The sequence below is a fragment of the Nannospalax galili genome, unplaced genomic scaffold (genome assembly GCF_000622305.1).
Source record: "Nannospalax galili isolate Female #2095 unplaced genomic scaffold, S.galili_v1.0 scaffold510, whole genome shotgun sequence".
Lineage (NCBI taxonomy): Eukaryota > Metazoa > Chordata > Mammalia > Rodentia > Spalacidae > Nannospalax > Nannospalax galili.
Genome location: NW_008329677.1, coordinates 1750991 through 1769143, shown reverse-complemented (window position 1 = coordinate 1769143; position 18153 = coordinate 1750991). Strand labels below are relative to the sequence as shown.

The 18153-nt window shown below is 43.4% G+C and overlaps 1 protein-coding gene across 1 annotated transcript in view; it reads left to right on the top strand.

Annotated features, from left to right (window-relative positions):
- Positions 1 to 18153, top strand: part of Cfap61 (cilia and flagella associated protein 61) — a 319254-nt gene that overhangs the window by 295040 nt on the left and 6061 nt on the right. Inside the window, exon 26 of the mRNA XM_008841463.2 lies at positions 16625 to 16715. Within this exon, the coding sequence (XP_008839685.1) occupies positions 16625 to 16715 (91 nt within the window). The remainder of the gene's footprint in view (positions 1 to 16624; positions 16716 to 18153) is intronic.

Here is an 18153-nt window from a genome sequence, read left to right as displayed (position 1 = left end):
CTAGTAATACAGTCTGCTACTGGCATTTGGGCTAGCCCCTGGTGCTATGCGTTCTGTGAGTCTTGATACCGTTTCATGACAAGCGTCCATCACAGTACTATGCAGAACGCCTTCCCTGGCCTCACTGTGCTCTACCCACTCCTCTCTCCTCCCTTCTACACAAGCCCCTGGCAGCCTCTGATCTTTCCACTGTCTCTGTTGCTTTACTCTCTCCAGAATGTCATATGGTTAGAATTACACCAAGCAGCCTTTTCAAATTGGCATCCTTCATTTAATAATATGCTTTTAAGTTCCTCTGTGTTTTTCAGGGCTTGCTGGCTTTCTCTTTAGCACCTAATGCTATTCCACTATATCTAGTAATATTCCATGCTTGGACATTCCAGATGTTGATTCATTCACTGACTGAAGGACATCTTGTTTGCTCCCAAGTATGAACAATTATGAATAAAGCCCTTACAAGCATTCATGTGAGAGATGGAGAGGTGGCTCAGCAGTTAAGAGTGCATACTGCTCTTGCAGAGGATCAGAGTTCAGTTCCCAGCACCATAATCAGGTGGTGCACAGCCACCTGTAACTCCAGCTCCCAGGGATATGATGCCCTCTTCTGATCTCCATGGGCACCTGCACTCACATGCACAACCACACACACAGAAACACACAGACACAGACACAGACACAGACACACACACACACACACACACACAATCTTAAATAATAAATGAATAAATATTCATGGTCAGTGTTTTGTGTGTGAGTTTAAGTTTTCAACCTCTTTGGGTGTATAACTAGGACCCTAATTTGGGTTGTATGGTAAAAATGTGTTCAGTTTTGTAAGAAACTGACCAACAATCTTCCAAAGTTCCCATAGCATTTGTCTTCCTACCTGCAATGAGCTTATGGATTCACACCCTCTCCAGCATTTGGTGGTGTTGTGTTTGGATTTTAACCATTCTGGCAGGTGCATCATGTCACCTCCTTCCTTTACTTTACATTCTCTAGTGATATGTATTGTTGGGTGATGTAGGATCAACAAACTTCAAATATTTACTTAGCATCTATGGATGTTCTTTGGTGAAGTGTCGGCTCAGATTTCTTTGTCCATTTTCTAGCTGTTTTGTTCTTGTTGACTCTTAAGGGATTTTATAAATGTGTTTTGAGTGCAGGTCTTTATCAGCTATGAGTTTTGTAAATTTCTTGATTGATGAATTGTCCTTTAATTTTCTTTTATTTTTTTTGCATGTGTATCTGTGTGATGTATGTATATGCATGTTCACATGTGCACACATGTATGTGTAGGCATACATGCATTCATGTGTGTGCATATAGAGGCCAGAGTTACTTCAAGTGTCTTCTTCAATCCCTCTCCACTTATTCATGGACACAGCATCTCTCATTTGAACCTAGAGTTCACCGACTGGGCTAGTGTGGCCAGCCAGCTTGCTCCAAGGATCCCCTATCTCTACCTTCACAGCTCTGGAATTTCAGGCAGGTCACCACACACACCTGGCATTTACATGGGCGCTGGGGATCCACACTCTAACATTGTAATTGTGAGGCAAGTTCTGTACCTATTAACATCGCCCAACCCTCTTTTTCTTTTTTTCTTTCATATAAAGGCTTCAGTTTTCACAGAGTTCATAGCTTCCTGGTTCATAGTGTCTGAATTTTATCTCCAAATTAAGAAAATCTCTGTCTAAAAAATATAAAATGTCCTTCTGTTTTCTTCTATCATTTTGTACCTTTGTTTCACATTGTTACTTTAATATCGCTTGGGTGTGTGTGTGTGTGTGTGTGTGTGTGGCTGTGTGTGTACAATAAGAATCTAAGAATCTAATTTTATGTTTCCTAAGTACAAAGACAATTTTCCCAACAACTCTTACTAAATAGCCTTGAATGGGGAGAAATATTTGCAAATCAAACATCTGATAAGGAGTTAATAGTCAAGATAGTATAAGCAACTCAAAAGCAAAAAAAAAAAAATTAATGGACAAATGACCTCAATAGACATATTCATGGCCACTAGGTATGTGAAAGACACTGAGCATCATAGAAATGCAAATTACAACCACAGCAAGCAATCACCTCACAACCTTTATGGTGACTGTTACTAGAATGGGAACTGACAGGGCTGTCAGGGTATGGAGGCAGGAGTCAAGCCAAGACTCTCACACCCCTCTTTTATCAACACACCCCCATTGTTTCTGTTTCTTTTCATTTTAGTTTTATCAAATATTTAAAAACAATTTTAGTTGCGTGTATGTGTAATTGTCTGTCTGTGTGTGTATCTGTATATGCCATGTGTATACTGGTGCCCTTAGAGGCCAGAAGAGGATGTCAGATCCCTTGGAGCTGGAGTTATAGGATGTTATAAGCTGCCCAACATAGGTGCTGGGAACCAAACTCAGGTCCTCTGGAAGAGCAGCAAGCACTCTTAACTGCTGAGCCATCTCTTTAGCCCCAAATTTTATTTTGTAAAACATTTGTTCTTACTCTTTGAAAACTTCATGCATGTATACAATGTACCCCATTCTTTCTCACTCCCTGGTGAAGTAAACTAAGTAAACATAAACCATACCAGGCTCCTGGTATTCCCTGAGTGCTGGCAACTAATAATTTGCTCCATGTTCTCTTCTTGTGTTCCCTGCCATGTCTCTCAGTGATGCTTTGAGCAAGTTTCACTCCATCCCACCTCCACCAGCACATCCATGTTTCCTGGGTTTTGTTTTCAACCTTGTCATCTTTTCATTGTTCCACACCTTCCCTCCTGAAGCCATGGCCCACTCTGACTGTGCTGTTGTCAGTCTGGCCAGACATTTTCCTTAGGTTCAGGCTAGGACTACTCAGGCCTCTTTCTCTCTTTACCCTCACAGCTGCTATATAAGAAGTGGCAGGCATCCCATTGTGGCTAACTGTTACTCTGTAACCCTCACTTCCCCAAAGGACATTTATCAAGCCCCCTAAGCTGTCAGGGCTGCAGGGGCTACATTATACACCCCATATAATGGACACATCAACTAAAGGGCTGAATCTTTCCTCTTCCCCTTGCTGCCCAGGAATCAGAGGCAACCTGACTGCAATCACATACTATAAGCTACTCAACTACTACATGGCACGGGACACCCCCTGAAACCTTTAAGAAGGGACCCCTGCTTAACCTCATGGGCCTGAGCTCTCTTCAGAACTCCCACCATGTTTCTGTCTATGGTGTCAATAACTCTTTAATAAATTTCCTATCCGAAAGGATAGTCTGCCTCAGCGTCCCTCTTGAATTCTGAAATCTGAGACCTTACATAATGGTGCTGAGCCTTACAATTTCCACTTTAGTCTTCTTCAGGCACCTCTGTCTCTAGCTCATCTTTAATTTAGTTATTTATTTTGTTTTATATGTATAAGTGTTTTGCCTACATGTATGTAAGTGCACCCATGTATGCATTTCCTATGGCGGCCCGAAGAGAGTGTCAGATCCCTTTGAACTGGAGTTACAGTCTGTTGTTAGTGGCCATGCGGGTGCTGGGAACTGAACCCAGGTTCTCTGGAAGTGCAACCAGTGCTTCTAACCACTGAACCATCTCTCCAGTCCATCTACCTCATCTTTAAAAAAGAATAAACTCATTGACTCTCTTTTCCCCAGATAATTCTCCATCCTATATTCTTGCTTCCATCCCATCCCCTAAGTCAGGAAGCCGGGCACATCTATAACATTCCTTTCCTAGCTAGGCTCCCTTCTAGTGACTCACAAACCATCCATCTGCTAAAGGGTAATACTCCACCTGCTACTACTCTACCTGCTAGGATTTCCTCCCATCCTGCCCTCCCATTGTGGCTTGAGTAAGGTCCCTTCCCTTCTGCTCTCACCCCATCGCAGTTCATCCTCCACAGTGCTCTCAGAGCATCTGCTCTAGAACAGAAGTATGACACGCACAGCACTCACTTGTTAATCCTTTCTGTGATTTTCCACAGATGGACACTTAGAGTCCAGTCCAACCCACTGCCTCCAGCCTTGCATCTGGCCGGACACTAAAGCCTTCAAACCATTTCTTCTTCCCAGCATTTCTGACACTACTGCAGTCCTCCCTGCACTGTTCCTCCTGATCCCCTTCGCAGAACACAGCCCCTTCCCCGTTTCCATTACACACTTCTTCCTGCCTCCAGGGTCAGCTGCCCGTGGCTTAGCCACGGCATGTACCACATGCTCTAGAACCACTCTTGGTGCACAGCACTGCAGTGATTTTAAATCATTAGTCTCTCCTTTTGGAGACACATTAGGAGTATGGACTGCAGCATGATCATCCTTGTGTCCGACATGCTGCTTTCAGTAGGCAGCCGACAAATGCTTCTTTTCACCTCTTTAATCTAGATCATCCAGAAGAAATGAGACATGAGTTGCTTAACATTTTTAACTTTTTTAGTGGTCTTAATTAAAAGCATTCAAAGAAATAGCTGATGGCTAAGGGTGTGGCTCAGGAGTAGAGCCCTTGACTATCATAGTTGGGGCATAGGGTTCCATCCACAAAGACTGCGGGACGGGGGTAGGGGAGCAGATAGCATAGGGATGGAGGAAATTGATACAATATTTTTACTTAATCCAATGTAACCAAAACTATTTCCCTTTCAACACTTAAGTGAAAACAAAATGATGGTCTGTTATCTCATTTCTCTTCTTTGCCCTAAGTTTTCTAAATACGTCAGGATTATATTTTTGCACTTGCAACACATCTCACAAAACACCCATATTTAAGATGCTCAGTGGCTGCAAGTGATGTGTAGTTTCCAGGCTAGACCATGCGGGTCTGGGCAGTTGTTGCTCTGGGTCCCAGTGTTCTTAAGAAAAAGAAAAGGTCTCCAAGATCTGTAATCTCACATTCCTCCAAGTTCTAAAGAAAGAGCTCTTAACACTTCACAATGAATGGAGAACATCCTCATTGAGAGTAAAGTGTCCCTCCAGTGGCTGGCCAGTTGCATTCCAGAGCTCCCTCAGAGCCACCTGCCCCTGGTGCACAGTGTAAGCCCTAAGCATGATGCCTTTACAAACGTGGCCCGGCCACAGAGCTTCAGTCTGTGGTGACCTCTTCACTAAGAGTAACTCAACAAAGAGGGAGACATTGATTGCCTTTCATCTTTTATTCCATAATTCCAGACTCCAAAAGGTGACAAAAATAACTATATCCCTTCAGTTAGATTCCCTAAATGTAAGCATCACACTTATTTTGTCATCATCCCTCCTCCCCACCTCTTTACACACACACACACACACACACACACACACACACGCGCACGCGCGCACGCACGCACGCGCACTTTATGAATGGAAAGATGACCTCTTTCCTCAAATTTGGGAGTTAGTGGCAGATGTGATACTTTACCTCTCACTGAATCCTAAGAATATTGGCATTCTTGCATTACCCCATATGGTTGTCAGAATTATTTTTAATTTTTATTTATTTATTTACTATGAGTGTATAGATGTACATATTTGGGTGTGCATGTGCCACAGAATACATGTGGAGATCAGAGGATTAAACTCAGGTTGTCAGGCTTGGCAGCAAGCCCCTTCACTTGTTGAACCATCCCACTGGCTTGACTTTCAGAATTTTAACATAACATTATTACAATACAAATTAGAATTTTCGGTCATTCGAACTTTGCTCCCTGCCATCCTCATGCCCCTCTTCTGGTCCAGGATCTCATTCAGGAACTCCGATTGCAACTAAATACCACCTGTTCTCAAACTCCTCCAATGAGGACAGTCCTGCAGCCTTTTCCTCCCATATCCATCACTTTTGAAAACTACATGTCAGTAACTCTGTAGAGCCTTTGCCACTCAGGCTTTGCCTTCTGTGTCCCTGTGCTTTTCAGGTTCCATGCTTTGGTAGGAGCCTTGGGAGACCTGTGTCCTCCTTGGGCATCCTATCAGGAGCCCTCGGATGCTGTGTATCCTTCATCCCTCCTGTTAACTGAATCGCTTTTCTAGATCAGGATGGCAGGCTATTCCCCTGAAAATGTAGTCTCTTTGCCATTAATTAATTAGCAATACCTCATGACTGTGAAACTATCCTATTTTTTATTGTTTCTTTCCCCCACTAATGTTAAGAGCATCGATTGGCAATTCTGACTTGATTCAATGATCACTGTGTTGTTTGCCAAATAGGCTTTTCTCTAATTCCATTATTCATCCTTGTGGCATTCTACCACAAGGAAGAAGTGCCCCATCTCTTGGGCTTGATTTATTTATTTATTTATTCATTCATTCGTTCATTCATTCACATCAGTGTGGGCTTTGGGGTTCTCATTATTCCAAGGGTTATAATTCATCACCCACACTCTTGTTTGGGAGAGAAAGGAACTAGGGATACTGTAATTTCACCTTCATTCTTCGGGCTGGGGGTGGACTTCAGTGGTAGAGCCCTTGCCTAGAATGTATAAGGTTTGATCCTCAGCACTGAAAAAAAAATAGGAAAAGAGAAAAGAGACAAATATTTATGCTCAGTTTTTAGAACCTACAAACCCCAAATCATGAGAGATGAAGAAGGTGGGAAACAGCTTAGAGTGTATTTATTTATTTATTTATTTTTATGTGTATGAGTGTTTTGCCTGCATGTATGTAAGTGCATTCGTGTCATGCAGTGCCCACGGTGCCAGAAGAGGGCATCGGGTTCCCTGGAACTGAACTTAGGGTTTGTTGTTAGTCACCATGTAGGTGCTGGGAACCAAATCTATGTCCTCTGGAAGAGCAGCCAGTGCTCTTAACTGCTGAGCCATCTCTCCACCCCCAGCTTGTAGTTTCTTATTATATTTATGAAACTCTCATGAAAGCAGGAACACAATGACTTTTAAAAGCCCGGTTTGGAAGGGAATTCTGTCAAACATGCATTGCTTATTTAACTCCTTTAAACATGTCTTAAACACAAAGTAGTCTGTTCTGGCAAATAACATTTCTACTAAACACTTTTTAAAAATTTAAAGAGCCATTAATTTAACACAAGGAATAAGGCAACAAAAATCTCTTTGTAGGGTCTGCTGAGTCTTGCAGCCTCCATCTCTCAAAAGGTAATTCCTCCTGGTTCCTTTGTCCTGTGAGCCTCAAGGGGGTTCCTGTGTGCCGATAGACACTTTTTTTCTTTCCCTATAGAAAATTGATACAAAATGGGCAAGGCTGGAGCGAGACTGAGTGGCTACAAGGCCTAATGCTAGCCAGGCTCTCTGCAGCCTAATTAAAGGGAAACGACTGGGCTTTCTATGAAGAGAGAAGCAGAGTAAGAGTGGAGAAGCACGGGAAGGGAGGCTGGAGCTCTAAGAGCTTCCCTTTCCCTGTGGAACTAAATGCAACCTCGCATCAGATTATTAGGCTTATACAGAAAATCAGTGTAAATAGCTGAACAGCATCCTGAGCCTTGATTTATCGTACAGACTCTGTTAATGCCCCTACTAAACATTGGATGTGCAAAGAAATATCAGAGATAGAACAAGAGAGAAGGTAATTAGAACTGAACCCCAGTCCCATCCCTGATGGCAGATGCCACCAGAATCACCTGCCAGACCCAGTTCCGCATCACTGTGCAATGGATGGGCAGGTGATGTAATGATGTTCCACCTATCAACACCAATAGAAGTGAAATTCTTAAGTCTGTAAGCAGGAAGGCTGTTGGCTCTGGCCAGCCAAACAGTCGGACAGATGAGGCTAAAATCCTGACAATTGGGCTCTGGTGTTCCTGAACTTTCCCTGATGGTCACCAGAGTATATTCACTCATTCTGATTTAATGGGCTTACCCAGAAGTGAGCAGAAAAAACAAAAAAGAAATCAAGACCTCAGTTAACAGTTTCCACATATTTTTTTTTATCTTTCTACTAAAGCTTTAGTGCAAGGGAACCTCACAAAGGCTCCTCATGAGCTCCTCTTACTTTTACTGCTCCATAATATTGCTGGTAAATTAATTTATGCTGATGCTGAAGGGAAGAAAAGAAGCCTCTGAGGAGAAAGTCACAATGGCGAAGGCTTTCTTTTAATTAAGAAGCAAACAAATATTTGATTGATTTATTTAGTTTCAGTCTCACACCAGAACAGATCTGAAGCATCTTACACAAATGTGAACAATAGGATAATTAAGAAGAACGGCAATAATAATATTGTAAATGGAACCCTTTCCTGGGCCAAGTAGAAAGGCAAATCTGAGTTGAATCTGTCTCCTTGAACTCTGACAGCCAGCTTTTGAAGTAAGGGCTATCCCTGTCCCCATTTTGCAGTAGAAATGGCTGAGGCTGGGCAAGGTTAAAGCTAACTAGCTCAAAGTCAGACAAGCTGACAAGAGGCAGAATTGGAATAAAAAGAAAAGAGACAGCAGTAAGTGGGAAACTAAGAGAACTCCAGCAACATGGGGCAGACTGAGGTGATGCTAGCAGGTGCCCGCTCATGCAGTGGCTTCCTGTGGTAGATTTGTCAGGAGGATGGGGCAAGTAGTCCACCATGTTTGGCTCCTTAGAGTCAGAGTGAGGAGGGAAATGCTATCAGTGTCTGGATCCATAAGGATCATAGACACATGTGTCCTTTTTCTTTTCTTTATCTTTCAGTACTGGGGACTGGCTCACACATGGTAGGCAAGCACTCTACAACTGAACTGTAGCCCCATCTAGATGCACAGATTCCATCTTCTAAAGTGAAGCGAAGGTTTTCCTGGGCTGAGTGTCCAGGACTCAGAAAATAGACAGCAGGCAGCAATTCTGGATAATTCTCTGAGAGTGTGATTTCCAGGCAGGTGCAGTGGCTCACACCAAAAGTTGCAGCTTCTCAGGAAGCTGAAGCCCGAGGATAGCTGGAGCCCAGGAGTTCCCCACAAATGTAGTATACTTTTCCAAGGCCAGTGAGTGCAGCTTCCCACAGCGCTGTGTGGATTTGCTTTTCATAGCCTGGCAGAAGGCTGCGTACATTATCGGAGTCCCACCTGGTGTCTATGTGTCTGTCAATAACCCAATGCGCTGTGGATAAGGCTAATCAATGGTTCAATGATTGGGCCACATCGACCAGAAATGGTTAATTCAGTTCCACAAGTTGACATTTCCCAGGGGTTCATGGGTTTAAGTGTATAGACTGACAAAGTAACAAAGAATGTAGTTCTCACAAATCAACAGGCCACCCACTGGCAGAGGAACAGAGGTAGAATCTTCTATTTAGATCCTGGAGACCACCCTCCACATACCCCAAATGTCACATGTTATTATGGGAGTGCCATTTCATCCCTTGTCACCATGCCTGTCCATCTCCCCCGAGGTTCCTCAATATTTAGCTAGGCAAGTTGGCAGTTTACTTAGTGACTAGTCTTTTGTTATTTTATTTTATTTTATTTTTTTGTGATCTTTTTGAGATGAGGTCTCCCTGTAGCCCCAGCTGTCCTGTAGACCAGGCTGGCCTCTACTTCCAAAGTGCTGGTTTTAAAGGTGGGCGCCACCATGCCCAACTCTTGTCTTCTTTTTCATTTGTTTGTTGTTTGGTTTGGTTCTTGTTTGTTTTAGACAGTGTCTCACAGTATAGCCCAAGCTGCCTCAAACTCATGGCAATCCTCCTGCCTCAACCCTCCAAATGCCAGGATTACAGACATGAGCAAACATATCTGGCTCTCATCATCCTTTTTTTGAGTATGAATTGGGAAAGAAGTTAATGTTATTTTTAATTTGAAGTATTCATGGAAATATAAATTTTCCCCAACTCTTCACTAATACCAAATAGGCCATGGTGCATGGTGGCCATGAAAGCAGAAACCATCCCTCAGCTTTGCAGGAAGACCTCGTTCCTGCCTCACAATGATTCAACATAGGAGTCTCTTCCCTTTAAGATGGGGTGAAGGGCCAGAGAGATGGCTCAATGGTTAAGAGCACTGGCTGGTCTTGCAGAGGACCTGGGTTCAAATCCCAGCACACATATAGTGGCTAACAATTGTCCATAACTCCAGTTCCAGGGGATCTGACGCCCTCTTCTGTCCTCTTCAGGCATTGAACAACATGGGCACACTTACATGCAGGCATAACACTTATACACATAAAAAATAAAAATAAAGATTTTTTTAATTAAAAGAAAAAGAAAAAAAGATGGGGTGAAAGCAGTGTATACAGTCAGTAGAAAGACTACTTGTATATTGAGTTTGGATCCTTTCCTGGACTAGTGATCCTTGGCTTGACTTTCCATGGCATCTGGCAACAGCCTGGCCTACCCAGTGTATCCTGCTATACAGGCTGGTACTCCATAGGGTAGGTGGGGTTGACATATTTTCTACTTGTCTTTTCTACTGAGGATAGGCTTAGCAGGACATGGCCCCAGCATAAGTCAAGAAGCATCTCTATCAACACCTCTTTCTACAGAGAAGGGAGTTGAAAAATCATGGGGACTGCAGGAGTTGACTAAACTTAAAGTACAACTTCTCTATAACATCCTTATATCTAAAGGAAATGATCTTCATTCATCTCGTTTTAATCAATCACAAAAGGAGTTTGGTTAAATGCAGCACTTAACTAAATTTCATGATGAAAGTTGCTCTTGGAAAACTCCAGGCCAGCCTGGGGTCCCAGCCACTCTGTCTCCTCTTACCCGCCTTGGTGGCTGAACTAAATATTGCCCTGGAAAAGGAGGAAAACAGCTTAGTCTGACCCCTACCCTGGCCCAGCAGTGTCTGCCAAGAGCTTCTGCCTGAGGCAGCCCATGCCAACTACTGCAAGGACCCAGAGCTCATAGCCTCTGGTTGTGTGTGTGCGTGTGTGTGTGTGTGTGTGTGTGTGTGTCTGTGTCTGTGTGTGTGTCTGTGTGTGTGTCTGTGTCTGTGTCTGTGTCTGTGTCTGTGTCTATGTCTGTGTCTGTGTCTGTGTCTGTGTCAGGAGCTGTTGATAAATTAATAAGCATAGTGTTTTGCTGTTGGGTGAGTTCTACTCTTTACTCCCAAATAAACACTGGAAGCTGGGCATGGTGGCACACCCCTTTAATCCCAGCACTCAGAAGGCAGAGGCAGGTGACTCTCTGTGAGATAGAGGCCAGCCTGGTCTACATAGTGAGTTCTAGGCCAGTTAGGGTTCTAGGGAGACCCTGTCTCAAAAAATAAATAAATAAATAAATAAATAAAATAAATAAATAAATAAATATTGGAAATATTTTAAAATTCTTACAAGTCCCTCATTTTCTTTAATAACGTCCAGTTAGCTAAGAAGTTAATCTGCCAAGAGTTCAAAGAAGGAAAGGAAGGGTGAATAGGCAGAGCACAGAGGATTTTTTAGGGCCATGAAACTATTTGTAAGCTACTGTATTGGTGGACATGTGTCATTATACATCTGTCAAACCTAAAAGATGTACAACACAGAGTGCACTGAACCTACAGTGTGGACTTCGGTTAGTCATCATGCAACAGTATCGAGCCATCGATGGTAAAATCACCCCACAGCAAGGCCAGATGTGAGTTATAGAAGACACTGCCAGGGGAGGCGGCACACATGGGTACTCTACTCTCTGCTTGGTTCTTCTCGAAAGCAAAAACTGCTCTTTTCTAGTGTATTTGAAAAGCGTATTTGAAGTTCAATTGGCTATGACTCAGAAATGCTGGGAAATAACCATATTAAGTAAATTAAGCCAAATGCAGAAAGACAAATATATGTTTTCTCTCATGTGCAGTTCCTAGATATAGATACATGTGTCTTAAGGCTGTGTGTATAAACCATGCATGCATTACTATATTAATGCCATGTATAAAACTGTGTAAATGCTAACAACATGAAAGTTGAAGTAAAACTTTCTAGGGACAAAGAGGACCAACTAGAGCAGGGAGGGCAACACAAGGAGGCTGTGAGGGGGCTTATGCCCAACATACAATACCCATGTATGAAAGCTTTAAAACAAGTGAGGACCATGGAGGTGATACCTTTACACCTAGTACTCAGGAGGCAGAAGCAGGCAGATCTCTCTGTGAGTTTGAGGCCAGCCTGGCCTCAGGGTGAGTTCCAGGTTCACCAGGATTACATAGTAAGACCTTGTCTCAAAAAACAAGCAAACAAACAAACAAAAAAAAAACAGTAGAATACATGTGAAATAAAAGTAGTGTGGGGGTTCCTGGGAGTTAAAGGGTTAAAGAATAAACAAGAATGGGGGCATGGGGTGGGGGAAAGGAGAGGTAGTGTGTACATTAACCAAAACTAAGGATATATGAAAAAAGCCTTATGAAAACCTAATTAGGGACTGGAGACATGGCTCAGCAGTTAAGAGCACTGGCTGTTCTTGCAGAGGACCCAGTTCGGTTCCCAGCACCCACATGGCAGATTAACAACTGTCCATAACTCCAATTCCATAGGATCCAATGCCTTCCTCTGACCTTCACAGACATTGCACGACATGGATGCACTAACACACATGTAGGCATACATACACATAAAAAATAAAAATAATAAATTATTTTTTGAAAAAGAAAACCTACTAATTAGTAAGCTAATTTCAATATACAACTTAAGAAAAAGAGTTTGAATGGACGTATCCTGCATCGGTGCAATGTCACTCCAAGAATACATGGGTTATTAAATAAAAATCCCATTGGTCAGGGAGGCCCCAGAGGTCTCCAAAACAACACAATACAGGGTGTTGTTGTTACGCTTGGTTACTCACCACAACTAGATGATGGTAAGACTCTACTGCTGATGAAACCACATACTGCAGGACATAGAGGAATCACTCTCAAACTGACCAGGAAACTTCCATCCTGCTGGCTAGCTTCCAAGAGTGCTTGAAGGGGCTATGCAGACTTGAGGGGAGGAAGACGTTGGTAGAACAGTGTGCCATAGCTATGGCCATCTTCCAGACATGGATCCCCAAACATGCCACTGCCTGTGGCAGTACAGGGGAATGTATAAAGAATAAGACTGCAGGTCTCCTTCGTCTGTGCAAACTTTTTAAGGTGCTGTGATGGGAACCGGTCATCAAATATCAAGGTGTGATGGGAACTGGCCATCAAGTATCAAGGTGCCCTTTCTCCTGAGCACTGGAGAAAGTCATGGAGAGTCCCAAAATCATCAGAAGAAAGCTTTTGAAAAGCACCCTACTTCCTCCTGGACCACCCCAGGCACTGTGTGGACCTAGAAGTATTTTCAGGGGATTAAGGTTCACCTGCTTCTCCTGTAGCCTGTGTTAGATCGTGGATGAAGGCTGTGGGGCTGTGGATGTGCAGGTGGTGGGCACAGCCCTGAGCCAGCAGCTGTGTACTCTTGAGGGAAGTGGTATTCCCCCTGTACTCCCTTGTTGTAGCCATGAGTATCCAGAGGGCAGCGTAGACCAGTCGTACAGGCACTAGACAGGGAAAATGGCCAGAAAAGTACCTGGGCTGGTGGAACAGAACTGCGCTAGAGAGGAAAGCAGAGAGAAGAGGAAGAATGAGGCTACAGACTCCCAAACCAAGAAGGTGGAAACTTCGAATGATGCATGGAAACACACAGGGAAGAGAGTGACAAATTTAAAAGGGTCCACTTAGGAACTGGCAATGTTTCAAGATTCCCAGTGCCACAGTTCCCTGAAGCTTTTAGACCTAAGAGGTGGGGGCCATCCTGGCAGAGCTGTACTTGGGTGTCTGGACTGAGGCTGTTAGGCTTCAGTTCAGAAGTTTCCAGCTGAGGATACTGGTCAAATCTCAGCCTACTGAGCAATCCTTCCCTGGGCAGGGAGTCTAGCACTAATCCTTTGACCAAGGCACTTAGAGGTGGGCATAGGAATATAGGGCCCAGAACTCCAGCCAGTTTTCCCATCAGTGACTCACTGTTCCCTCAGATTTACATGTCATTGAGTATTTGCAGAGGCCATCAGTACAGACAGACAAGGTACATTCTACTCCCTGCGTGTCTCTGTCTTTGCTCTGTCTCTCTCACTGCCTCTCTGCCTCCCTGTGTCTCTGTCCTTCCTCCCCATCCCCACCCTAGGTGCTGGGGATCAAACCCAGGGCCTTGTGCATACTAGGTAAGTGTTCTACTATCACTCACACCCTCAGCCCTGTTGCCCTGTTTTTTTCTTTTCCCAGTATTCAGCAGTTCATTTTTCACTTTTAAGTTTTTAGATTGATTTTATTTTTTCTTATTTGACAATTCCATCCATGTATATAATGTATTCTGCTCATTTTACCCCCATTACTCTCTTCCACCGTCCTCCTGCTTCTGCTGAACCCCTTCTTCTTCCCAACAGGTCCCCCACTACTTTCGTGTCTTTTGTTGTTGTCACTGCTTTGTTTTTTTAGATTTTGGCTTCTTTGTGACCCATTGAGTTTAATTCAGGTCTTTTGCATTAGCAACTGATAGGTTATAGAGCATGGATGGGGGTTATTTACTGGAACATGAGCAAGTGACCAGTGGCTATACCATTGAAGAAAATAACTTTTCTCTCTTCAGCAACCATTAACTGCCAGTAGTTCCTCAGGGAGGGGTAGGGCTTCATGAGCCCTGACCCATCCAGGATAGAATGGTCATAGACCCCATCTTTTACAGGTCTTCTTTGGGTAGCTACAGTATAGCAGCTGTGCCATATCCAGAAGACAGCGTTTCACAACACTCTTCTCCATCCTCCAGCGCTTACTTTCTTTCATCCCCGTCTTCTGCAATGTTCCCTGAATCTTAGAGGGAGTGATATAGATAAACCTGGTCAAAACCCCACGGCTCGGCTCGTAAGGGCATAAGCCGTAGGAGGGAACCTGCTCCTGTTGCTTTGCTAAATGGACAAGGTCTCAAGCTGCCTTCTGAATATATGTCTATACCCATAGATTAGTGCTGGGTCAGAAAAGCCCATGTTTGTAGTGGGTGACTTGTGCAGACTCATAACTGGTCAAAGTATGGAGAATAAGTAGCTGTCGGTTCCTGGCTTTTTGAGACAGTGGCTCACTATGTAGCTCAGGCTGGCCTTGAACTCATGAAGCGCATGCTGGCTGGACTCTGATCTCCCAAACGCTGGGATTTCAGGCATGCACCACACCCAGCTCCCTTTCTTGATGCTGCCCAGTCCACATTTTGCAGAGTTTGGCCACCTATTTATTTAGCAAAATTTCAATCTACATGTGTGAGAGACCATTTAGAGCCAAATGGTAGAAAATGTATACAGTGTAAAGTGTGCTCATTCAGTCAGCATTCACAAATGCCTGCTGTGTGCAACTGAGCCAGGCACCCATAGGACAATCCCACAGTGGATGTTACCAGATCCCTCCGCTGGAGGTGGGGAAGTTATCTGTCCATCACCTCCAAGTCCCCACCCTACTTTGTGACTTTCCATCCCATCTTCCTAAGTGTCCAGGCCCCTTCCTGCCTCTAGGTATTCACACTTTCTGTTCCCTCTTAGGAATACTTTTCATGTAACTCTCTCTCCTCTCTCCCTTCCCTTGGGTTTTAGCTCACTATGCCACTGACTCAGACTTGAACCTTTCATTGTCCTCTCCTTCCTCAGCAGTTTGCATCCTGTCTTTGCTTTACTTAAGTGTTGGCTCAGCAATCTTTAAGAACATAAGCTCCATGGTCTCAGGGACATGTGTCTGTTTTGGTCCCCGCAGTTTCTCTAGTACCTGGGGAAGTGCTGGGGATATAGTGAGCAAGGGGTAGATAATATTAGAACTAAGGTTGGATGAACAACAGTTGGCAATTACACAGGAAATTAGGTCAAATTCTCTTTGAATGCATAGGTGGTGGGTAACAACTAAAGCAGCTGTGTGCCAAGCTGACAGAGCACAGACCCTTGTGATCTTCGTCCTCTAATGTATGATGGCCCTGTCCTTAACTTTAAGTCTTGGGGGGACAGGGAGGTGCTCTTCTGCCTGGGCGCGAGCTTTTTCTTCCCATGTACACACACAGTACCTATTAACAGTGACAGACTTAGCTAGTCACTGTTCCAGAGAAGCATAAAATCTACACACTCCGCCTGGCTCACACCCTGAAGAAGCTAAGTTTCCTGTCCCCAGACACAACATTAAAAGAAAGTAGGGGTTAAAAATGTCAGTAGGCATGCTTCGTTATTGTAAGAATGCATCAGATCTTCAGCAAAGCACTGTAAATAACGGATGGTCATGTCGTTCTCCACGTAAGATGGGCATTTGCTCAGCCTGCAGTGAACAGTTAGCAAATATGAACTCCAAAAGAGCAGCTCCTCTAAAAGCCATTGGGTGAAGTGTCAGCACAAGTGTGCAGAGACCAGGTTGCAACACCGAGGTGGCCTGTTTTCTGCTCATTATTAATCCAGAAACCTTAATGACAAGCAACATTTGTGTTATTTTCTCCCCAAATTTAATTTGTTTATGCAGCAGTTCAGTTAATCCTGCAATCTGTTTTTCTCAAATGAGGGCAGATAATGGAGACACCGTTCTTTACAAGTCTTCAGGCTTTTAAATTCTGATAAAATCAGGATTCTTCACTGGGTCTTGCCCCAGCTCTGAATTAAACCACTTTAAATGTAATTATAGAGCCTGGCCTTACATCAGGAACATCCATTTAAAAAATTGATTGGCCAGGCTGCTCTGCTAGGCTTTTTATGAGCAAACGATTGCAATGGGGCCAGAACTGTAATTTATCAAGGCAAAAAAAGCAGGTAAATACTTTATTAGTGGTAATGAGAGGGTTGCCAGCTAACTGAATCTCTCCTTCCCTCGCCAGCTACTTCACGGAGCCGTGGTGCATGGCCATCTTCCACGATCGTTTTATTGATCTTAAGAAAGAGTTGCGCCAAATCTTAATCTCCAAGCAGGTAAGAGTGATTAATGGATATGTGGGTGTTATTCCTTGCAAATTGTAAGGAGTTGACAGTAGCTGATCATTTGAACTTTCCTCTACATTCCCAGTTCATGGTGGCTTTTTAACCCCCTGTACTTCCTTAAATTAACTATGGGATCTGTAAATGTAGACAATGGATATCTCAGGGATAGTGACTGACTTAAATTCTTTTCTGGGCAGTACATTTCCTCTGCCTTTTCACAAATAACTGCATTTTTGTTATTGACTGACCAAGTTGATTGAAAACTAATATGGGTTGTATTTACTTGCCATCTAGAATGAAGATTACATTCCTTTAGTCTTTATCCATTATTGGCTATTTGTTGCACGAGCGTGCACGTGTGTGTGTGTGTTGTTTTAAAATGTAAAGGTGCCAGCTGTGGTGGCATAGCCCTATAATCCCAGCATTTCGAACGTGGAAGCAGGAGGATCTGGGGTTCATCGTTATTCTCTGCTACATGGCAAGTTCCAGATCAGCCTGAGCTGCATGAGATTCTACTTCAAGAAAAATAAAGAGAGAAGTCACCCCTGGATTCCTTTTATAACCAAAACATCTTTCTCAAAGTGATAGAGAATTATCTGGAAGTTAGACTACATAGCCCAAAAACTCATGCTCAGCAAATGCCTATGTAAAAATAAGGTGTTTGTGAACTTTTATGTTAATTTGATCAATCCTAGAGTCCTCAACGTAGCTGGGAAGCTAGTATCTATGCTCAGAGTGGTGGGATATCCATCATAGACTCTGCCTTGATTCACAAAGACCAGCACCTGTGTCTGCATTAGCTTCTAATGTTCTAATGTCTGAATGGGCAATTCTTACATCTCCATTGTCACCACTTGAGAGCCTTGCAGGTTCTGTGGTGGAGGCTGCCATACTGAACAGCACAGTTAGAGATCATATAGGGAACATTTAACACATTTTAGCCCCAACCTGCACCACCTCACTTTGCATAACAGAACCCTGTAAGGTGGGTGAAGGTATAGCCTTGTTACCACCTTTGACCCTATACCAGTGGAGAAACTGAAGATTACAGATCCTAAATAACCCACTGTGGCTTACCCAGTAGTTTGGCCAACAAGCTTCAAACTCAAAACTTTGTCATTTGCCAGCTAGGAATGGAGGTCAAACCATAGGTCTAGTGCCTTCTCTTCACTCTGACTTCCCATTTTTCCGATATGACCCACAAGTCACCCACTGGGAAATGTACAGTTTGCTAATTTGAAGTACATTCAGACTGGGAAGCATCGTTTTAAAGTTTAAACCAAAATGACATTCTTAGGATCCACTTAGATATAAACCCAACAGGTCAATGTCAGTAAGAGAACCTTTTACATTAAAGAGTCAGAGTTCTTACTGAACTTGGAGGCTTTGAAATGTGTCCCCTAACTTCTAGTTAATCCTGTATGGCCTT